Genomic DNA, 24,604 nt, shown 5'->3' with positions numbered 1-24,604 from the left:
CTCCGGCAAATTCCGACCCAATTACATGTACCCCTTTGTATCACTAATCTAAGGAGTCGTCCCCTGTGTGTGCGTGTGGGTGAAGTTACCTGAAACAATGCGAGGAACGCTGCCAGAGACAGTGTAACCGCTGGTTATTTAGCACACATAGGTTGTAGTGTAGTACATGAATCAGGATTGGTAAAAAACGGTATCCGTTCAGATGGTCGACCATGTTATGGTCGACAGTCATTAGGTTGACCACTATTGGTCGACATTGACATGGTCGACATGGACACATGGTCGACACATGAAAATGGTCGACACATGAAAAGGTCGACATGAGTTTTTTTTCTTTTTTTTTCTTTTGGGGAACTTTTCCATACTTTACGATCCACGTGGACTACGATTGGAACGGTAATCTGTGCCGAGCGAAGCGGTAGCGGAGCGAAGGCACCATGTCCGAAGCATGGCGAGCGAAGCAAAAAAACGACACCAAAAAAACGACACCCAAAAAAGTTAAAAAAAACTCATGTCGACCTTTTCATGTGTCGACCATGTGTCCATGTCGACCATGTCAATGTCGACCAATAGTGGTCGACCTAATGGCCGTCGACCATAACATGGTCGACCATTCATACCGGAACCGGTAAAAACACAGCATTCGCTGAAACAGATGCTTGGAATAAAAACATATACTTGGAATCGCAGATTCTTGGCACCAGCTAACAGTCACTGATGGTAAACATAGAGTACTTGGCAGGCACGGAAATACAACGCACGCCGTCAGAATATTTGGCAATACCGGCGAGATATATTGCTGACTAAACAAGGCGCTCAGATAACTATTGCAGATTTGATTTTTGCGGACAGGAACCTTGATAATTACAGGTTGCACCAAGTATTATGGGTTTTCCCAGAGCATACTTGCCCACTTTCTCTGAACTGCTGGTAATCTCCCGAAAATCGCTACCAACAAGAGTGGACAAGCCTCCTGCACCCGGGTGAAGTGAGTAGACCTCCGGGAGATGGTCAAATTGCGCTATATTGCATCATTGTAGCCACGTGCCCGCTGTACAATGCTGGCAATCTCGGAATTGCACAGCATGGGGCATGGTAGTCACTACCATGTAATAATGCAGCCACGCCCCTGATTAGCGCCATTTTGTTGCACCACGCTTCTATGTGTTGGATGCGTGATGCAATAACCGTTTACAGTGTAAACGGCTGACCTGGGTCGTCTGACTCGGATCATGCGAAAAGCCGGCTCACTGTTACTTAGAGATGATGTCCTCTCCAAACACTGGCAGAGGGAAGACCCGCCATTAACCCGGGTACAGCCAGCGGTGTTTATGAGGTTTACAAGACACTGTGAAACAGGTATTAATCAGTGATTGACAGGTGCTAAATTAGGTAATCCCAGGCTGCAGGATCACAGATTGGCCAAGGAACTAGACAGGCACTACAGACAGAGCGACCACACTGACAGGACAGTGGTACTGCCGTGGATTGTGACACTACGATGTCACATGCCACCAAGATAACATCCAATGTGGTCTTCCAGAAAAGACGTACTGTATAAGTGGCTTACTATCCGCGGCACGCCCATGCGTGTAAATGAGAACCCATATAAATGGCGTAAGACTTCCAGCCTCCTGAAGCTGTAGATACATTACCTCACATGACTCCATATCACGCCTCACTTGCTGAAAGCTGATTCCTAATCGTGGCCGATTCCCAGGCTGCACAATGATCCATGTGGGAAACGTGCTCCCAGGGTACAGTGACAAATGTCACATACACAGCACAACATACGTAGCTTCAATGCAAGGAGTAATCCTCATGTGGAAAAGCCATCATACATCATACACGCATAGAGCTGACACAAATGATCCCGGCCTAGGTTACCTGATGTCGGCAGCCAGCCAGCACTGAGTTATTTTCCATTGGCTTGTTACACTTTGTCTACAGCTCATCACCTGATCCGTGGATTGTGGACTCTACACGGGGTGCAGCAGGGCACTTGCAGGGGTGTCGCGGGGGTGGTCCGGGATCTTTGCAGGCTGGGCCAAAACTTTCCTCTATTACTAAGAAAGAACATTTTGAAATAGGAGCTGCTGCTTAGGATAAATCTGACCGGATTCTTTAGTCCGTCGGTTCCCTGGTCTGCGTATTAGCGGCTACACCAAACCATGCAACAAGCGACTCTAACAGCCCAGGCCAGTATCCCAAGACACATCTGATTATGGCACAAGTGCCTCAGCCAAGGCCATCTTAACGTATGGGCACACTGGGCAGTTGCCTGGGGCCCGAAGATTGTAGGGGCCTTCGAGCAGGGGCGAGTTAGGCAGAGGGGCATCTGCTTCCCAGGCTGGTGCCTCCAGAGTTTCTTGGGAGGCAGGTAGACAATTCTATACCTTCTCTACCTGCATCCCAGGCTGCAGCCAAAGAGTGAGTGGCTGTCAGCATGCGGATTGGTGGATGGATGGAGCTATCCACCAATCAGAGTGCTGAAAGCCATTCACTGTATGGGAGCATGTGGAGAGTCAGTGTGGGACCGCAGGAGGGGTAAATTATGATTATCTTAAAGTTATTCCACTGTGAATGGGTGTGTATGGGCTCCAGTGCATTGCTTTGCCCAGGGCCTACAATGCTATGATGTCAGCCCTGGCCTCAGTAATACCTTTTTTTGCTAATTATGGTCAAATAGTTAAAATAATTAACTGCGTTTTACCATGGCAAGGTGAACAGTGATAAACAGGCCCTTTAGGGTCCCAGCTGAGAGAAAAATGGGCACCACCTTATAAACAGGGCCGGTCCAAGTGAATATAGATTTTGTCGCCCCGTGGTGGGGTCAATGACCCAGTCTAGTTGATTCCCACATACAGTGCCCTCCTCTGGTGGGCTTTCAGCGCTGCATCTGTGGGGCCGTCCCTGCCTACAAGGTGCTCATTGTTACAGAGATAGGAGGGAGGCACAGCAACCTCCCAGTTATGGAAGATCTCCTGGAAACAGCCATACATACTAAGCATCCGCAGAATGTATGTAGGGGGTAGCCAAACAGATAGTCCCCATTTTTTATCACAAAAGCCCCATAGATTTCTATGGGGGCAGCTAGATTGTGACATTTACCAAGCTCCAGAATGCGAAGAATCTCTTTTTCGGAGCTTGGCCCCTAACAACATCTTCATGTGGCTTCAGCTCATAACAGCCAATGGCTGACAACTATTCATGTACATTATTATTACTGCAGTGCTGCCCTGAGCAAAGGGGTACGCTTCGTGAGAAGGGGTGGAGCTTTGTCAGAGGGGCGTGGCTTCACGACCCAACCCCCATTTCCATCACTCCTGAGGTTCAGGAGATGCGGGCTGCCCCCGGGAGTCCTGTGACTGCAGTGCCGGTTCCTACTTCGCAGCGCTTTAAGGTGGGTACACACTGGTAGATATATCTGCCGATCAATTGATCAGCCGATATATCTATGGACGGATCGGGCAGTGTGTTGAGCATACACACTGCCCGATCTGTCGGGAACTGACGTCATGAACTGGGCGGGCGTGTACACACGCCCGCCCAGTTCAGCTGTCAATCACCGCCGGCCGCCGCAGCCTGTGTACAGGCGGTCGGCCGACCGCCCGTACACACACAGCGACGCGCCAATATATCGGTAGATATATTGGCCGTCGGCTATGCAGCGGGGCCGACGCGATACGTCTGTGAACGACGGAGTTCACAGACGTATCGGCCGTACGCACTTGCTGACGGACCCGCGATATAACGGCCGTTCAAGAGAACGGCTGATATATCGCCCAGTGTGTACCCACCTTTACAGAGAATATTTGGCCATTCACATCAGTCCCACTCCCTGCCCCAGTGAGCTTACAATCTATATTCCATATCACATGTACACACAGACACATTCACACTAGGGTTAATTTTGTTCGGAGTCAATTAGTCTACCAGTATATTTTTGGATTGTGGGAGGAAACCGGAGCACCCAGAGGAAACCCACGCAAGTACAGGGAGAACATGCAAACTCCACACAGTTAGAGCCATGGTGGGAATTAAATCCATGACCCAGTGCTGTGAGGCAGTAAAGCTAACCATTACACCATCCGTGCTCTGCATTGCGCTTGCTGGGTCCGTACCAGGAAGTAAAGTGACACCGCTGGGTGGGACAGGCTCTCACCGGATACTGGGGGTCATTCAGACCTGATCGCACGCTAGGTTTTTTCGTTGTGCTGCGATCAGGTCAGAACTGTGCTTGTGTATGCACCACAATGCGCAGGCGCGTCGCATGGGTACAAAGCGGATCGTTGCTGTGTGATGGGTTTTACAAAGAATCCATTCGCACAGCCGATCGCAAGGAGATTGACAGGAAGAAGACGTTTTGTGGGTGGCAACTGACCGTTTTCTGGAAGTGGTTGGGAAAACACAGGCGTGTGCAAGCGTTTGCAGGGCGGGTGTCTGACGTCAATTCCGGACACGAACAGGCTGAAGTAATCGCAGCGGCTGAATAAGTTCTGAGCAACTCAGAAACTGCACAAAACTTTTTTGTACCGATCGGCTGCACATGCGTTCGCACACTTGCAAAGCAAAAATACACTCCCCTATAGGCGGCGACTATCTGATCGCAGCACTGCAAAAAATACCCTAGCGACCGATCAGGTCTGAATTAGGCCCATTGGGGTATATTTACTAAGGTCCCGATTTTGACCGAGATGCCGTTTTTTCTTCAAAGTGTCATCTCGGTAATTTACTAAGCAAAAATCACGGCAGTGATGAGGGCATTCGTAATATTTTGGAAGTCCTAGGAAAAAATCACGAATCAATACACCATCGGTCAAATACGCCTGCAATTTGCTAGAAATCGGGAATTTACTAAGCAAAAATCACGGCAGTGATGAGGGCATTCGTAATATTTTGGAAGTCCTAGGAAAAAATCACGAATCAATACACCATCGGTCAAATACGCCTGCAATTTGCTAGAAATCGGGAATTTACTAAAAAGTGCAAAACACAAACACTGCCGACAATAGCCAAACACTGCCGTGATAAAATACAAATCGTGAAAAAGTGCTAAAAAAAAACAGACCTGCTTTTTTATCCTGTGTTTGGATAGGCATGCACGGATCCATGAGATCCGTGCATGTTTTTCAGTGGGAAGGGGTGGGAAATGTTATAATTTTTCACACAAAAAAATGCGTGGGGTCCCCCCTCCTACACCAAACCAGCCTCGGGCTCTTTGAGCCGGCCCTGGTTGCAAAAATATGGGGAAAAAATTGACAGGGGTTCCCCCATATTTAAGCAACCAGCACCGGGCTCTGCGCCTGGTCCTGGTTCCAAAAATACGGGGACAAAAAGCGTAGGGGTCCCCCGTATTTTTGAAACCAGCACCGGGCTCCACTAGCTGGACAGATAATGCCACAGCCGGGGGTCACTTTTATACAGTGCCTTGCGGCCGTGGCATCAAATATCCAACTAGTCACCCCTGGCCGGGGTACCCTGGGGGAGTGGGGATCCCTTCAATCAACGGGTCCCCCCCCCCAGCCACCCAAGGGCCAGGGGTGAAGCCCGAGGCTGTCCCCCCCATCCAATGGGCTGCGGATGGGGGGCTGATAGCCTTTGTTGAAAGTAATGAATATTGTTTTTAGTAGCAGTACTACAAGTCCCAGCAAGCCTCCCCCGCAAGCTGGTACTTGGAGAACCACAAGTACCAGCATGCGGCGGAAAACCGGGCCCGCTGGTACCTGTAGTACTACTACTAAAAAAATACCCCAATAAAGACATTACACACACACCTTGAAAGTATAACTTTAATGCATACATACACACCACCATATACACATACTTACCTTATGTTCACACGAGGGTCGGTCCTCTTCTCCAGTAGAATCCATGGTGTACCTGTTGAAAAAATCCTACTCACCAAATCCAGTGTAGAGGGCTCCTCGGATAATCCATTTGTAATCCACGTACTTGTAAAAATAAAAAAAACGGGACACCCGACCACGAACTGAAAGGGGACCCATGTTTTCACATGGGACCCCTTTCCCAGAATGCCAAAAAACCCCTCTGACTGATGTCTAAGTGGGTTTCTTCAGCCAATCAGGGAGCGCCACGTTGTGGCACCCTCCTGATCGGCTGTGTGCTCCTGTACTGTCTGACAGGCGGCACAAGGCAGTGTTACAATGTAGCGCCTATGCGCTCCATTGTAACCAATGGTGGGAACTTTGTGCTCAGCGGTTGACCGAAAGTGACCTCACCGCTGACCACAAAGTTCCCACCATTGGTTACAATGGAGCGCATAGGCGCTACATTGTAACACTGCCGTGTGCCGCCTGTCAGACAGTACAGGAGCACACAGCCGATCAGGAGGGTGCCACAACGTGGCGCTCCCTGATTGGCTGAAGAAACCCACTTAGACATCAGTCAGAGGGGGTTTCTGGCATTCGGGGAAAGGGGTCCCATGTGAAAACTTGGGTCCCCTTTCAGTTCGTGGTCGGGTGTCCCGTTTTTTTATTTTTACAAGTACGTGGATTACAAATGGATTATCCGAGGAGCCCTCTACACTGGATTTGGTGAGTAGGATTTTTTCAACAGGTACACCATGGATTCTACTGGAGAAGAGGACCGACCCTCGTGTGAACATAAGGTAAGTATGTGTATATGGTGGTGTGTATGTATGCATTAAAGTTATACTTTCAATGTGTGTGTGTAATGTCTTTATTGGGGTATTTTTTTAGTAGTAGTACTACAGGTACCAGCGGGCCCGGTTTTCCGCCGCATGCTGGTACTTATGGTTCTCCAAGTACCAGCTTGCGGGGGAGGCTTGCTGGGACTTGTAGTACTGCTACTAAAAACAATATTCATTACTTTCAACAAAGGCTATCAGCCCCCCATCCGCAGCCCATTGGATGGGGGGGACAGCCTCGGGCTTCACCCCTGGCCCTTGGGTGGCTGGGGGGGGGGACCCGTTGATTGAAGGGGTCCCCACTCCCCCAGGGTACCCCGGCCAGGGGTGACTAGTTGGATATTTGATGCCACGGCCGCAGGGCGCTGTATAAAAGTGACCCCCGGCTGTGGCATTATCTGTCCAGCTAGTGGAGCCCGGTGCTGGTTTCAAAAATACGGGGGACCCCTACGCTTTTTGTCCCCCGTATTTTTGGAACCAGGACCAGGCGCAGAGCCCGGTGCTGGTTGCTTAAATATGGGGGAACCCCTGTCAATTTTTTTCCCATATTTTTGCAACCAGGGCCGGCTCAAAGAGCCCGAGGCTGGTTTGGTTTAGGAGGGGGGACCCCACGCAATTTTTTTTTGAAAAATTATAACATTTCCCACCCCTTCCCACTGATAAACATGCACGGATCTCATGGATCCGTGCATGCCTATACAAACACGGGATAAAAAAGCAGGTCTGTTTTTTTTTAGCACTTTTTCACGATTTGTATTTTAGCACGGCAGTGTTTGGCTATTGTCGGCAGTGTTTGTGTTTTGCACTTTTTAGTAAATGAACGATTTCTACCAAATTGCAGGCGTATTTGACCGATGGTGTATTGATTCATGATTTTTTCCTAGGACTTCCAAAATATTACGAATGCCCTCATCACTGCCGTAATTTTTGCTTAGTAAATTACCGAGATGACACTTTGAAGAAAAAACGGCATCTCGGTCAAAATCGGGACCTTAGTAAATATACCCCACTGCCTAAAAAAACGAATGACATCGACATCGGAAAAACCGAAAATGCAGAATACGGCAGCTTAGTAAATTAGTCGTAATCAATTCAAAAAGTTGCATATTTACACTTTCGATGTCATTCGTGATTGAACTTTGACCTCAAACGGGAAAATACGATTCTTAGTAAATTTACCCCATTGTGTCTCTGCAAGAGTCATTGTCAAATTTCATATTTTTTCAATTCTAATTGTGGTGATAAGAAAAATTTACTTTTTTATAAATATGCCGCTATCATCCCCTGCACATTACCATGTTATAGCGTAACTATTGCACATCTGACAACATGAAGCACGGGGGCCCTTGTGAGATCTCAGCACTCGCTGAGCCAAACACAAAAGTGCCCATTAGTAAATCAGGCCATAAACCATTGCTCCAAAATAACACTTTTTTTAACCTCACACTGAGCTCATACCTGCCCCAGCCAATGAGAGAGAGAGAGAGAGAGAGAGAGAGAGAGAGAGAGAGAGAAAGAGAGAGAGAGAGAGAGAGAGAGAGGGAGAGAGTGCTCCTGCTGGAAATCTATCTGCAAAACCTGATATTTATTTCTACATGCAATAAAGCCCCCAGGAGCTGATATCACACAGGCTGGGAACCTGCAGCTACATATATACAGTGTGTGTGCATTCCCCTCCCTCCTGCAAAGAAGCTGCCGGACATCTCTGCTGCTGAGCTTGAGTGACAGCTCCCGGGGAAGTGGGCGGGGCCCAGCCTGCCCGTAGCCACACCCTGATTTCCAGGGCAACGCCAGGCAGCGTCTCCCAGCAGAGAGGACAGAAATCACAACAAAGCCTGGATGTATATACATGTCCTGTATCCTGACAGGGCAGGGTGTATATACTGTATACTGGGGGACTGCAACTAGTGACTGCCCAGCTGAGCCCATGGTGAGTGCTGCACTTACCCAGATATGTATGCTGCTTTAGTATATCTATCTATCTATCTATCTATCTATCTATCTATCTATCTATCTATCTATCTATCTATCTATCTATCTATCTATCTATCTATCTATCTATCTAGACATATATATATATATATATATATATATATATATATATAGATAAATAGATAGATAGATAGATAGACAGACAGACAGACAGACAGACAGACAGACAGACAGACAGACAGACAGACAGACAGATAGATAGATAGATAGATAGATAGATAGATAGATACAGGTAGTCATTGATCAGCTCATACATAGCCCAGACATGGATATCAGACACCTGTTGTGCATTATGAAGTGTTTATTATAATGCTCTGCTCCTGGGCTTCCCGTCGCATATGTAGTTGCTGTCACCTGTGTTACAGACGGTATCCGGACTCCAGGTCGACAACAAAAAGGTTGACACACCTTAGGTCGACACCAATAGGTCGACACACCTTAGGTCGACGTGTACAAAAGTTTGACATGGACAAAAGATCGACATTAACAAGGTCGACATGAACAAAGGTCGACATGAGTTTTTCACAATTTTTTTCTCTTTTGGAACTTTTTCATACTTAACGATCCACGTGGACTACGATTGGAACGGTAATCTGTGCCGAGCGAAGCAAAGCACCGTGCCCGACGCGGTGCACTAATTGGGGTTCCCGGTCACTCTCCGAAGAAAACGACACCAAAAAAACATAAAAAACTCATGTTGACCTTTTGTCCATGTCGACCTTTTGTCCATGTCGACCTAAGGTGTGTTGACATATTGGTGTCGACCTTAGGTGTGTCGACCTTTTTGTTGTCGACCTGGAGTCCCAGACCCGTTACAGACACACTTCTCACCAGTGACTTATACCCCTTTCAGATTACATAGACGGGAGTTTGTATACAAGTCCATTTTCAGGGGTCTATGTACGAAGCCTTGGATGGAGATAGAGAGGACGGAGATAAAGTACCAGCCAATCAGCTCCTAACTGTCATGTTTCATACACAGCCTGTAACAGTACTTTATCTCCGCCCACTTTATCTCTCTCCAAGCCTTAGTACATAGGCCCCATAGCTCAATACAGGTAACGCCAGTCCTAAATGAATAGGGTCAGCATGGTGTACCCGGCGGAAGGGGGCGTGTTGGAGGGTCTGCGGTAAGATTTGAGGAAATTCCAAAAAGCCCTGTAAGTCTCCGCAATCTATAACAGCAAAAAAAGAAAAAGTGCTCCGCACTGGCGCTGCCTGGTGTACCCACTGCGGCTGTAACGGCGGGTGCCAGCCTCCTATGAGAGAGATAATGGTAGAGCTAAAGATACAGAGCTAGTAAGGGTAAACTGCTAATAAAAATGTAATGGGTATTACCAATATATATATATATATATATATATTCAATAAATATCATCGTGCGGCTGATCAAAGTAATAATTCAACATTTTATTAAAATAAAAAATAAACAACCCAATGTAATCTTCCACATAGAGGGTCAATGTTAAAAAAGCAAATTCGGCTCCTCTGGACCCCAAAATTAAAACTGCATCTTGCCCTAAACACCAGCACGGGCCATCTGTCAGCTCTCCAGCCCCGGACCCACAGCCACAACAACAGCGTAAGGACTGGCTGGACCTTATAATCCAAGGACTGGTAAATATCCCTAATGGGAAACGGCCTCTGCACTGACACCTTATATTGGGCCTAATTCAGATCTGATCGCATACTTTGTGAATTTGCAGAGGTTTGCGATCTCAGATAGTCACTGCCCAGATAGAGTGAAAAACCGCCTTGTGCAAGTCTGCGTACACTTTGCAAACGCCGGTCAGCTGCAAATCTGTTCGCAACTCACTCACCATCGAATGATTTTTCCAGTGTGTGCAGTGTGTGCGCAGTCCAGGACTTACTCCTACAGTGTGATAGAATCAGACTGATTGGGGCCGGAGCTGACGTCACACACCCGCCCTGAAACCGCTTGGGAACACCTGCGTTTTTCCTGACACTCCCAGAAAACGGCCAGTTACCACCCCCAAACGCCCGCTTCCTGTTAGTCGGCCTGCGTACGCCTAGCGATCCAAAAAGACGCAGGATTTTTTTCGCAGTTTGTCATCGCGCCTGCGCATTACGATCCGTATGCATACGCAGTCGTTCGATAATCGTCCACTGTGCAATTTCGCACAACAGCGAACAGGTCTGAATTAGGCCCCTAGCTGGGACTTCAGCAGTCCATTCCCCACAAGCACCAACCGTTCAGCTACAGGAAGTGTCTATACAATATGTTCCCCAGCTATTTCATTTAGTAATTTCCCTTCATCAGGTGGTTAATTAGATAATTTATGCGTAATTACATTTAAAAAAAAAAAAAACCTCTGATTTTATTTTTCAGAAATGTACCACAATTTACCCGGTAATATCCAGATAATAAATATTCAGATCAGTAATTGCACTTCGTCAGCGAGGACCCGTCTCGTCTTTGATTATTTATAATGATGGAAATAGGTAGAGCTCTTTGTCTCTGATTATTTGTAATAAAGCCGCCTAGTACGGGGCGATGACACAGTGTACGAGTGTCTGACAGCAGCAGCGTCATGTCTATAGGCAACGGGGAAAGCGGAAACGAGGTACCTGCCATTCTGCTTGTCTGGCGTACCGTCATTTATTGTTAGTTGTTCCAGTCTTTCTCTAACGTCCTAATGGATGCTGGGGACTCCGTAAGGACCATGGGGAATAGACGGGCTCCGCAGGAGACAGGGCACTTTAAGAAAGAATTTGGATACTGGTGTGCTCTGGCTCCTCCCTCTATGTCCCTCCTCCAGACCTCAGTTTGAATCTGTGCCCGGACGAGCTGGGTGCTGTTCAGTGAGCTCTCCTGAGTTTGCTGTAAGAAAGTATTTTGTTAGGTTTTTTATTTTCAGGGAGCTCTGCTGGCAACAGACTCTCTGCTACGTGGGACTGAGGGGAGAGAAGCAGCCCTACTCTCTGAAGCTAGGTCCTGCTTCTTAGGCTACTGGACACCATTAGCTCCAGAGGGATCGTACACAGGATCGCACCCTTTGTCGTCCGATCCCGGAGCCGCGCCGCCGTCCCCCTCGCAGAGCCGGAAGACAGAAGCCGGGTGAGTATGAGAAGCAAGAAGACTTCGAAATCGGCGGCAGAAGACTCCAGTCTTCACTGAGGTAGCGCACAGCACCATACCCTCCAACATGACCCATTCCATTAGGCTCCCCTATTTGAATTTTGGACTGTGCTGCAGCCCCACCTATGCAACTACCACTGGCAAGGAAGTCCAGGAACAGAGCATTTCGTACCTAATGAAATGGGTCATGTTGGAGGGTATGCAGCACTGCAGCTGTGCGCCATTGCTCCCACATTAAACCCACATACTCCGGTCACTGTAGGGTGCAGGGCGCAGGGGGGGGCGCCCTGGGCAGCAATTAGAAACCTCTTTGGCAAAAGTTTGCATAATATACAGTTGGGCACTGTATATATGTATGAGCTCCCGCCAAAAATTGTACATTAAAGCGGGACAGAAGCCCGCCGTCGAGGGGGCGGGGCTTCTTCCTCAGCACTCACCAGCGCCATGTTTTTCTCCACAGCACTGCTGAGAGGAAGCTCCCCAGCCTCTCTCCTGCAGTTACACGGTAGAAGAGGGTAAAAAGAGAGGGGGGGCACATAATTAGGTGCAAAAATCAATATAAACAGCAGCTACTGGGTTAACATTAAGTTACTGTGTTATTCCTGGGTTATATAGCGCTGGGGTGTGTGCTGGCATACTCTCTCTCTGTCTCTCCAAAGGGCCTTATGGGGGAATTGTCTTCAGATGAGCATTCCCTGAGTGTGTGGTGTGTCGGTACGTGTGTGTCGACATGTCTGAGGTAAAAGGCTCCCCTAAGGAGGAGATGGAGCAAATATGTGTGTGTGAGGGTGTTTCCGTCGACAACGCCGACACCTGTTTGGATATGTGTAATTAAGTGCTAAGGTGAATTTATTGCACAAAAGATTAGAGAACAGACAGGAAATCTACCCATGTCTGTCCCTATGTCGCAGAGACCTTCAGAGTCTCTCAATGCTCACTATCCAAAATAATAAACACTGATATCGACACGGAGGTTGACTCCAGTGTCGACTACGATAATGCAAACTTTCAGCCAAAATGGCAGAAAAGTATACAATATATGATTATTGTAATAAAAGATGATTTGCATATCACTGATGACTCATCTGTCCCTGACACAAGGGTACACATGTTTAAGGGGAAGAAAGCTGAGGTAAATTTCCCTCCTCTCATGATGAAAAAGAGCGGGAATCTCCAGACAAGAGACTGCGTTTCCCGCAAAGAATTCTCAGGCAGTATCCTTTCCCCACTAGGACCAGGATACAATGGGAATCTTCCCCTAGGGTGTCACGTTTGCCCAAAAGGTAGCCCTGACGTAACAGCTATTCTCAGGGATAGCGTGCACATTCTGGTACACTACTCAGACCGGCGATTGTGTCGGCATGGGTTTATAGCGCTGTGGCAGCGTGGACAGGTACCTTATCAGCAGAGATTGAGACCCTAGTATGTAGATATATATATATATGTATATACAGAGATATATATATCAAAGATGCTGTCTTAAGAGATATATAATATATATATAAAACATGCCCAAAGAGACATGAGTATACTGGGTCCTAGAGTCAAAGCTATGTCGATTTCTGCTTGACGTGTCCTGTAGAATATGCAATGGACAGATGATGCCGACTTAAGAGGCATATGGAAGGCTGGGGATTGTGTGGAGAAGGGTTCTCGGACCTGGTCTCCACAGCTATAGCTGGTACTTCTGATATTTTGCCTTATATTCCTGCACAGCCTAGGAAAGCACGACATTATCAAATGCAGCCTTTCGAACAAAGAAACAAGAAAGTCCGAGGTGCGTCCTTTCTTGCCAGAGGCGGGGGCAGAGGAAAGAAGCTGCACAACACAGCTAATTCCCAGGAACAGAAGTCCTCCCCGGCCTCTACAAAAATCAACCGCATGTCGCTGGGGCTTCACAGGCGGAGCTAGGCCTGGTGGGGGCACGCCTTCGTAAGTTCAGCCACAAGTGGGTTTACTGCCTGTTAGATCCCTGGGCAATAGATATTGTGTCTCAGGGATACAAGCTGGACTTTGAGAAGATGCCCCCTCACCGACGGCCCTGCCGGCTTCCCCCCACGAGAGGGAAACAGTGTTAACTGCAATTCACAAATTGTATTTTCAACAGGTGGTGGTCAAGGTTCCCCTCCTTCAACAAGGAGGGGGTTATTATTCGACCGGACGGTTCGGTCAGACCCATATTGAATTTAAAATCCCTGAACATATACATGAAAAGGTTCAAGTTCAAGATGGAATCGCTAAGAGCGGTCATTGCAAGCCTGAAAGGGGGAGATTTTATGGTGACTCGGGACATAAAGGATGCATACCTTCATGTCCCCATTTATCCACCTCATCAGGCGTACCTCAGAATTGCGGTACGGGATTGTCATTACCAATTTCAGACGTTGCCGTTTGGTCTCTCCACGGCCCCGAGAATGTTCACCAAGGTAATGACGGAAATGATGGTGCTCCTGCGGAAGCAAGGTGTCACTATTATCACGTACTTGGACGATCTCCTCATAAAAGCGAGATCAAGAGAGCAGTGGCTGAACAGCGTATCACTTTCTCTGGAAGTGTAACGGCAACACGGCTGGATTCTATATATTCCAAAGTCGCAGTTGGTTCATACAGCTCATCTGCCTCTCCTAGGCATGATCCTAGACACAGACCAGAAAAGGGTTTATCTCCCGATGGAGAAAGCTCAGGAACTCATGACACTGGTCAGGAATCTATTAAAACCAAAACAGGTGTCAGTGCATCACTGCACTCGAGTCCTGGGAAGGATGGTGGCATCATACGAGGCCATTCCCTTCGGCAGGTTCCATGCGAGGACCTTCCAATGGGACTTACTGGACAAGTGGTCCGGATCATATCTTCAGATGTATCGGTTAATCACCCTATCCCCCAGGGCCAGGGTGTCTCTCCTGTAGTGGCTGCAGAGTACTCACCTTCTCGAAGGTTGCAGATTCGGCATTCAGGACTGGGTCCTGGTGACCACGGATGCAAGCCTCCGAGGGTGGGGGGCAGTCACATAGGGAAGAAATTTCCAAGGGCTGTGGTCAAATCAGGAGACTTGCCTTCACATCAACGTCCTGGAACTAAGGGCCATATACAACGCCCTACGTCAAGCGGAGTCCCTGCTTCGCGACCAACCGGTTCTGATTCAGTCAGACAATTTCACCGCAGTGGCTCATGTAAACCGCCAAGGCGGCACAAGGAGCAGGGTGGCGATGGTAGAAGCCACCAGAATTCTTCGCTGGGCGGAGAATCACGTAAGAGCACTGTCAGCAGTGTTCATTCCGGGAGTGGACAACTGGGAAGCAGACTTCCTCAGCAGGCACGACCTCCACCCGGGAGAGTGGGGACTTCATCAAGAAGTCTTCACGCAGATTGCAAGGCGGTGGGAACTGCCACAGGTGGACATGATGACATCCCGCCTCAACAAAAAGCTACAGAGATATTGCGCCAGGTCAAGAGACCCTCAGGCGATAGCTGTAGACGCACTAGTGACACCGTGGGTGTTCCAGTCGATTTATGTATTTCCTCCTCTTCCTCTCATACCAAAGGTGCTGAGAATCATAAGAAAAAGAAGAGTGAGAACAATACTCATTGTTCCGGATTGGCCAAGAAGGACTTGGTATCCGGATCTGCAAGAAATGCTCACAGAGGACCCATGGCCTCTGCCTCTAAGACAGGACTTGTTGCAACAGGGGCCCTGTCTGTTCCAAGACTTACCGCGGCTGCGTTTGACGGCATGGCGGTTGAACGCCGGATCCTGGCAGAAAAAGGCATTCCGGATGAGGTTATTCCTACGCTGATAAAGGCTAGGAAGGACGTGACGGCTAAACATTATCACCGTATATGGCGAAAATATGTTGCTTGGTGTGAGGCCAGGAATGCCCCTACGGAGGAATTCCAGCTGGGCCGTTTCCTTCACTTCCTACAGTCGGGAGTGACTTTGGGCCTGAAATTGGGTTCCATTAAGGTCCAGATTTCGGCTCTATCCATTTTCTTTCAAAAAGAACTGGCTTCTCTTCCTGAAGTCCAGACGTTTGTAAAGGGAGTGCTGCATATTCAGCCCCCTTTTGTGCCTCCAGTGGCACCTTGGGATCTTAACGTGGTGTTGAGTTTCCTGAAGTCACACTGGTTTGAGCCACTCACAACCGTGGAGTTAAAATTTCTCACGTGGAAGGTGGTCATGCTATTAGCCTTGGCTTCAGCTAGGCGTGGGTCAGAATTAGCGGCTTTGTCGCATAAAAGCCCCTATCTGGTTCTCCATATGGACAGGGCAGAATTGCGGACCCGTCCACAATTTCTGCCAAAAGTGGTGTCATCCTTTCATATGAACCAACCTATTGTGGTGCCTGTGGCTACTCGTGACTTGGAGGATTCCGAGTTACTAGATGTGGTCAGGGCTTTGAAGGTTTATGTAGCCAGAACGGCTAGGGTCAGGAAAACAGAATATTTGTTTATCCTGTATGCTTCCAACAAGCTTGGGGCGCCTGCTTCAAAGCAAACTATTGCTCGCTGGATCTGTAACACGATTCAGCAGGCTCATTCTGCGGCTGGGTTGCCGCTGCCTAGATCAGTTAAGGCCCATTCCACAAGGAAGGTGGGCTCTTTTTGGGCGGCTGCCCGAGGGGTCTCGGCATTACAGCTTTGCCGAGCGGCTACTTGGTCAGGTTCAAACACCTTTGCAAAGTTCTACAAGTTTGATACCCTGGCTGAGGAGGACCTTGTGTTTGCTCATTCGGTGCTGCAGAGTCATCCGCATTCTCACGCCCGTTTGGGAGCTTTGGTATAATCCCCATGGTCCTTACGGAGTCCCCAGCATCCACTAGGACGTTAGAGAAAATAAGATTTTACTTACAGGTAAATCTATTTCTCGTAGTCCGTAGTGGATGCTGGGCGCCCGTCCCAAGTGCGGACTTCTTCTGCAATACTTGTATATAGTTATTGCTTAAATAAGGGTTATGTTGGTTGCATCAGGGTTGATCTGATGCTCCGTTGTTGTTCATACTGTTAACTGGGTAAGTTTATCACGAGTTATACGGTGTGATTGGTGTGGCTGGTATGAGTCTTGCCCTGGATTCCAAAATCCTTTCCTTGTACTGTCAGCTCTTCCAGGCACAGTTTCTCTAACTGAGGTCTGGAGGAGGGGCATAGAGGGAGGAGCCAGAGCACACCAGTATCCAAATTCTTTCTTAAAGTGCCCTGTCTCCTGCGGAGCCCGTCTATTCCCCATGGTCCTTACGGAGTCCCCAGCATCCACTACGGACTACGAGAAACAGATTTACCGGTAAGTAAAATCTTATTTTTAATATTAGAGTGTCACAAAAATCTGAATAATGTGGAATATATCACTCTGCTTCTGTCTCTCCGCCTATCGGAACCCGTCTCCCGGCGAGAGCTGTTAAGTAAATTTGCCTGAAAATATTAATTTTCACATTATGAGTTTAGGCGAAAAAAATGTTTATCACTTCTGCATTAAATCTGCGGATTGTGGTTCCTTGTGGGTCTTGTCTAGCCTATGTGTCCGTCACAATAAAAACATCCTCACACAGAAAAATGTGGATTGCGATAAATATGCCCCCAAAAAAGATGAAATCCTCAATCGCTTCCCCCCCGGTAGAAGTGTATTTTGTCTTCTATGAACAAGGATACTTGTCTAGGATAAATGAGCGGATATTAATTTATTTCTTCCAAAATGGTTTCACTGATTTATTCCTGTGTCTGGAACTAGTTATAAGAATTAAAAATTAGACAAAAAAAAAAGTGCTGCTGCTGCTGCATACCTCCCGAGTATCACCACCAGGGCCGCCATCAGAAATTGTGGGGCACTGGACTGATAGAAAAGACAGCCCCCCCCCCCAAAAAAAAAAAAAGATTCTGCGGCACTGCTCCGCCGCTATGAGATGTCGTACATTATGACGTTACATATAGGTGGTGCATTGCGGCCCTGCAGGAGCGGTTCACAGAGCTGATGCGCAGGGAAGACTTCTTTAAAGAAGTCCTCTCTGCACGTCAGCCCACTGTTGTTGCCCAGCCTGGTGCCAATCTCCAGGTATCGGCAATAGGAGCCAGGGGTGAGACCTCCTTTCTGTAAGTGGCCAGGACTCCAGTCCACGCAGTCCCCCCCCTGATGGTGGCACTGCCACCACCTCTGCCCAGTGCCCATTTCTCTTACATCCTAGAGGATGCTGGGGACTCCGTAAGGACCATGGGGTATAGACGGGCTCCGCAGGAGACATGGGCACTATAAAGAACTTTAGATGGGTGTGCACTGGCTCCTCCCTCTATGCCCCTCCTCCAGACCTCAGTTAGATCCTGTGCCCAGGGGAGACTGGATGCACTGCAGGGGAGCTCTCCTGAGTTTCTCTGAAAAAGACTTTTGTTAGGTTTTTTATTTTCAGGGAGCACTGCTGGCAACAGGCTCCCTGCATCGTGGGACTGAGGGGAGAGAAGCAAACCTACTTAAGTGATAGGCTCTGCTTCTTAGTCTACTGGACACCATTAGCTCCAGAGGGTCGGAACGCAGGTCTCACCCTCGCCGTTCGTCCCGGAGCCGCGCCGCCGTCCTCCTCACAGAGCCGGAAGATAGAAGCCGGGTGAGTATTAGAAGAAAGAAGACTTCAAAGGCGGCAGAAGACTTCAGATCTTCTCTGAGGTAACCGCTGCGCGCCATTGCTCCCACACACAACACACACTGCAGGCAGGGCGCAGGGGGGCGCCCTGGGCAGCAATAATAAACCTCTAGGACTGGCTAATATAGTTATATAGGCTGCGGAGGCAGTAGATTATACAATCCCCTGCCAGTATTGAAAATTTGAGCGGGACCGAAGCCCGCCGCTGAAGGGGCGGAGCTTGATCCCACAGCACTAACCAGCGCCATTTTCTCCACAGAGCACTGCAGAGAAGCTGCTCCCCGGTCTCTCCCCTGCTGTACACGGTGACAGAGGGCAAAAAGAGGGGGGGGGGGGGGCACTTGTAAGGCGCAGTGAGTGTATATTGATACATAATTATATAAGAGCGCTGTTTATCTGGGAATTTTGTTTCCAGTGTCAGTTGGCGCTGGGTGTGTGCTGGCATACTCTCTCTCTGTCTCTCCAAAGGGCCTTATTGGGGAACTGTCTCCATATAAATATATCCCTGTGTGTGTGGGGGTGTCGGTACGCGTGTGTCGGCATGTCTGAAGCGGAAGGCTCATCTAAGGAGGAGGTGGAGCAGATGATTGTGGTGTCTCCGTCGGCAACGCCGACACCTGATTGGTTGGACATGTGGAATGTTTTGAATGCAAATGTGACTTTGTTACATAAAAGAATGGACAAAGCAGAGTCCAGGGAAAGAGCAGGGAGTCAATCCATGGCTTTGACTGTGTCACAGGGCCCTTCAGGGTCTCAAAAACGTCCCCTATCCCAAATAGCAGACACTGATACCGACACGGATTCTGACTCCAGTGTCGACTATGATGATGCGAGGTTACACCTAAAGGGTGGCCAAAAGTATTCATTATATGATTATTGCAATAAAAGATATTTTGCATATCACAGATGACCCCTCTGTCCCTGACACGAGGGTGCGCATGTTTAAGGAAAAGAAACCTGAGGTAACCTTTCCCCCATCTCATGAGCTGAACGCGTTATTTGAAAAAGCTTGGGAACCTCCAGACAAAAAACTGCAGATTCATAAGAGGATTCTTATGGCGTATCCTTTCCCTGCACAGGACAGGGTACGGTGGGAATCCTCGCCCAGGGTGGACAAGGCTTTAACGTGCTTGTCCAAGAAGGTGGCGCTGCCGTCTCCAGACACGGCAGCCCTCAAGGATCCTGCTGATCGCAGACAGGAAACTACCTTAAAATCTATTTATACACATACGGGTGCTTTACTCAGACCGGCAATAGCATCGGCTTGGGTTTGTAGCGCGGTTGCAGCTTGGACAGATACCTTGTCAGCTGACATTGATACCCTAGATAGGGATACCATTTTATTGACCTTAGGTCACATTAAAGACGCAGTCTTATATATGAGAGAAGCTCAGAGAGACATTGGGCTGCTAGGTTCGAGAGCCAACGCCATGGCGATTTCTGTTAGGCGAGCCCTGTGGACCCGCCAGTGGACAGGTGATGCCGACTCAAAGAGGCATATGGAAGTTTTGCCTTACAAGGGTGAGGTTTTATTTGGGGAAAGTCTCGCGGACCTGGTTTCCACAGCTACCGCGGGTAAATCTACTTTTTTGCCTTATGTTCCCCCACAGCAAAAGAAAACTCCACCATATCAGTTGCAGTCCTTTCGGTCGCATAAGTCCAGAAGAGGTCGGGGCTCTTCCTTCCTCGCCAGAGGTAAGGGTAGAGGGAAAAGAATGCCTGCTACGGCTAGTTCCCAGGAGCAGAAGTCCTCCCCGGCTTCTACTAAATCCACCGCATGACGCTGGGGCTCCACTGAGGGAGTCCGCGCCGGTGGGGGCACGTCTTCGACTCTTCAGCCAGGTCTGGGTTCTGTCAGACGTGGATCCTTGGGCGATGGAAATTGTATCCCAAGGCTACAAGCTGGAATTCGAAGAGGTGCCTCCTCGCCGATTTTTAAAGTCGGCTTTGCCAGCTTCTCCCCCAGAGAGGGAAATAGTTTTGGCTGCAATTCAAAAGCTGTGTCAACAGCAAGTGATTATCAAGGTTCCCCTAGTCCAACAGGGGAAAGGGTACTATTCAACCCTGTTTGTGGTCCCGAAACCGGATGGCTCGGTCAGGCCCATTCTGAATCTAAAATCCCTAAACCTATACTTGAAAAAGTTCAAATTCAAGATGGAATCGCTCTGGGCAGTGATCTCCAGCCTGGAAGGGGGGGATTTTATGGTGTCACTAGACATAAAGGATGCATACCTTCGTGTCCCCATATATCCTCCTCATCAGGCGTACCTGAGATTCGCTGTACAGGACTGTCATTACCAGTTTCAGACGTTGCCGTTTGGGCTTTCCACGGCCCCGAGGATTTTCACAAAGGTAATGGCGGAAATGATGGTGCTCCTGCGCAGGCGGGGAGTCACAATTATCCCGTACTTGGACGATCTCCTGATAAAAGCGAGATCGAGAGATCAATTGCTGAAAAGCGTGTCGCTCTCCCTGAGAGTGCTGCAGCAGCACGGTTGGATTCTAAATCTACCAAAGTCACAATTGATTCCAACGACTCAACTATCATTCTTAGGCATGATTCTCGACACGGAACAGAGGAGGGTTTTTCTCCCAATGAAAAAAGCCCAGGAACTTCAGAACATGGTCAGAGGCCTGCTAAAACCAAAAAGAGTGTCTGTTCACCAATGCACTCGAGTGCTGGGAAAAATGGTGGCGGCCTACGAGGCCATCCCCTTCGGCAGGTTCCATGCGAGGACTTTTCAGTGGGATCTTCTGGACAAGTGGTCCGGGTCCCATCTACAAATACATCAGAAAATAAGCCTGTCCCCCAGGGCCAGGGTGTCTCTCCTGTGGTGGCTGCAGAGTGCTCACCTTCTAGAGGGTCGCAGGTTCGGCATTCAAGACTGGGTTCTGGTAACCACGGACGCGAGCCTCCGAGGATGGGGAGCAGTCACACAAGGAAGACATTTTCAGGGACTATGGTCAAGCCAGGAGGCTTGTCTACACATCAACGTGCTGGAATTGAGGGCCATATACAACGGCCTACGACAAGCGGAGAATCTTCTTCGCGACCTACCGGTTCTGATTCAATCAGACAACGTCACAGCCGTGGCTCATGTAAACCGCCAAGGCGGGACAAGGAGCAGATTGGCAATGGCGGAAGCCACCAGGATTTTTCGCTAGGTGGAAAATCATGTAAGTGCTCTGTCAGCAGTCTTCATTCCGGGAGTGGACAACTGGGAAGCAGACTTCCTCAGCAGACACAATCTCCATCCAGGAGAGTGGGGACTTCATCAAGAAGTTTTTGCAGAGATAACAAGTCATTGGGGACTTCCTCAAATAGACATGATGGCGTCACGCCTCAACAAGAAGCTTTGGAGGTATTGTGCCAGGTCAAGGGACCCTCAGGCAGTAGCGGTAGACGCCCTGGTGACACCATGGGTGTTTCAGTCGGTCTATGTGTTCCCTCCTCTTCCTCTCATCTCAAAAATATTGAGAATCATAAGACGAAAAAGAGTGCAGACAATACTCATTGTTCCAGATTGGCCTCGAAGGGCCTGGTATTCAGATCTTCAGGAGATGCTCACAGAAGATCCGTGGCCTCTTCCTCTCAGGGAGGACCTGTTGCAGCAGGGGCCCTGCGTGTTCCAAGACTTACCGCGGTTACGTTTGACGGCATGGCGGTTGAACACGAATCCTAGCTGGGAAAGGTGTTCCGGAGGAAGTCATCCCTACTCTGATAAAGGCTAGGAAGGAGGTGATGGCGAAACATTATCACCGTATTTGGAGGAAGTATGTATCTTGGTGTGAAGCCAAGAATGCTCCTACGGAAGGTTTCCATCTGGGCCGTTTTCTACACTTTCTACAGACAGGAGTGGATATGGGCCTAAAGTTAGGCTCCATTAAGGTACAGATTTCGGCCCTGTCTATTTTCTTTCAGAAGGAATTGGCTTCTCTCCCAGAAGTCCAGACTTTTGTAAAGGGAGTGCTGCACATCCAGCCTCCTTTTGTGCCCCCAGTGGCACTATGGGACCTTAACGTGGTGTTACGGTTTCTAAAATCTCACTGGTTTGAACCTCTTCAAACGGTTGAATTAAAATTTCTCACTTGGAAGGTGGTCATGTTGTTGGCCTTAGCATCTGCAAGGCGGGTGTCAGAATTGGCGGCTTTGTCTCACAATAGCCCCTATCTGATTTTCCATGTGGATAGAGCAGAGTTGAGGACTCGTCCTCAATTTTTACCTAAGGTGGTTTCATCGTTTCATATGAACCAACCTATTGTGGTCCCTGTGGCTACAGGTGACTTGGAGGATTCCAAGTTCCTTGATGTAGTCAGGGCCTTAAAAATTTACGTAGCCAGGACGGCTAGGGTTAGGAAAACGGAGTCACTGTTTGTCCTGTATGCAGCCAACAAGGTTGGCGCTCCTGCTTCTAAGCAGACTATTGCTCGCTGGATCTGTAACACAATTCAGCAGGCTCATTCTAAAGCTGGATTGCCGTTGCCAAATTCGGTAAAGGCCCATTCCACTAGGAAGGTGGGCTCTTCTTGGGCGGCTGCCCGAGGTGTCTCGGCTTTACAGCTTTGCCGAGCAGCTACTTGGTCGGGTTCAAACACCTTTGCAAAATTCTACAGGTTTGATACCCTGGCTGATGAGGACCTCATGTTTGCTCAATCGGTGCTGCAGAGTCATCCGCACTCTGCCGCCCGGTCTGGAGCTTTGGTATAATCCCCATGGTCCTTACGGAGTCCCCAGCATCCTCTAGGACGTAAGAGAAAATAAGATTTTAAACCTACCGGTAAATCTTTTTCTCCTAGTCCGTAGAGGATGCTGGGCGCCCGTCCCAGTGCGGACATATTTCTGCAAGGCTTGTATATAGTTGTTGCTTACATAAGGGTTATGTTACAGTTAAGATCAGTCTTTGGCTGATACTGTTTTGTTCATACTGTTAACTGGTTGCGTATGTTCCCTGTTATACGGTGTGATTGGTGTGGGCTGGTATGAATCTTGCCCTTAGATTAACAAAAATCCTTTTCTCGTACTGTCCGTCTCCTCTGGGCACAGTTTCTCTAACTGACGTCTGGAGGAGGGGCATAGAGGGAGGAGCCAGTGCACACCCATTCTAAAGTCTTTAGAGTGCCCATGTCTCCTGCGGAGCCCATCTATACCCCATGGTCCTTACGGTGTCCCCAGCATCCTCTACGGACTAGGAGAAAAAGATTTACCGGTAGGTTTAAAATCTTATTTTTTGCATCTCTAACTGATGGGAACATGGAGGCACTCCCAGATTAAGACCCCGATAGGCCCCCTCCCTTGCCTTACTTTAATAAAAAAAACTAAAGTTGGGTTAGGGTAACTTGTAAATGTTGGTTCTGTGTACTAGTGTGCGGGCCACATCAGTACTGTGTATGCAGGAGATACAAGTGATACAGCCTGCATTACAGCAATGCTGAATGAGTCCACTGCTGAAAACAAACAGGGAAGACGAACTAAGCTTTGGAGAGTGATAAAGTTGAGAGAGATAAAGTACCAGCCAATCGGCTCACTACTGCCATGCAGACTTACCTACATTTTGGCTGCTCTCTGCGGGAGAGAGCAGCCAGGTCAGCTCAGAGGGCGGGCAGGGGAGGCTGTGACGTCGTGGAGGGGGTGGGCCGGAGGCGGGACGGGGCGGAGAAAGGGTGTAGCGGGGGCGGAGCAAGGGCGGGGTCATGACGATGACTCTTTTAAGCCACGCCCCGCTCTGTAATGCCGCGATCACCGGCATTACACTGCAGGGGGCGTGGCTATGATGACGCGATTCAGCAAGAATCGCGTCATCAACTGCCCGGACCGCCCACTTTACACACTAAGTGGGCGGACGGGCAGGGGGGTCCCCACGAATCGGGAGACTTGCCTGCTCTTCCAGGGGGCCGGGAGGGTCACCCGATTTTTGGGAGCCTCCCGGCCATTCCGGGAGAGTAGGCAAGTATGCTGCCATGTTAGTATTGTTTCTGCATTTATAACAGACCTCGTCACCTTAATGAATAGCTCCTAAAATCCTCTGCTGATAGCAAATACTTTGGGAGATTTGCTGAAGACCAGACCATGTCATAGGGGGTGATTCAGACCTGATCGCTGGGCTGCAAACTTTGCTGTCCTACGTTCAGATAGTCGCCGCCCCCAGGGGGAGTGTAAATTCGCCGTGCAAGTGTGTGATCCTATGGGTACGCCGAGCTGCAAAAATCCACTGCAGTGTG

General features: G+C 48.8%; 1 protein-coding gene across 7 annotated transcripts in view; it reads left to right on the top strand.

Annotated features, from left to right (window-relative positions):
• The first annotated feature begins 8,456 nt into the window (after window positions 1–8,456).
• DNAH14 (dynein axonemal heavy chain 14) overlaps window positions 8,457–24,604 on the top strand; it is a 427,754-nt gene continuing 411,606 nt past the window's right edge. For all 7 annotated transcript variants that reach the window (XM_063919003.1, XM_063919002.1, XM_063918999.1 and 4 more), the window contains exon 1: window positions 8,457–8,600. In XM_063919003.1, coding sequence (XP_063775073.1) covers window positions 8,520–8,600 — 81 coding nt within the window. In that variant the 5' untranslated portion in view covers window positions 8,457–8,519. The remainder of the gene's footprint in view (window positions 8,601–24,604) is intronic.

Source organism: Pseudophryne corroboree, chromosome 4 (genome assembly GCF_028390025.1).
Source record: "Pseudophryne corroboree isolate aPseCor3 chromosome 4, aPseCor3.hap2, whole genome shotgun sequence".
Taxonomy (NCBI): Eukaryota; Metazoa; Chordata; class Amphibia; order Anura; family Myobatrachidae; genus Pseudophryne; species Pseudophryne corroboree.
The sequence above is the reverse complement of the archived record's forward strand: the minus strand, read 5'-3'. Positions and strand labels throughout refer to the sequence as shown.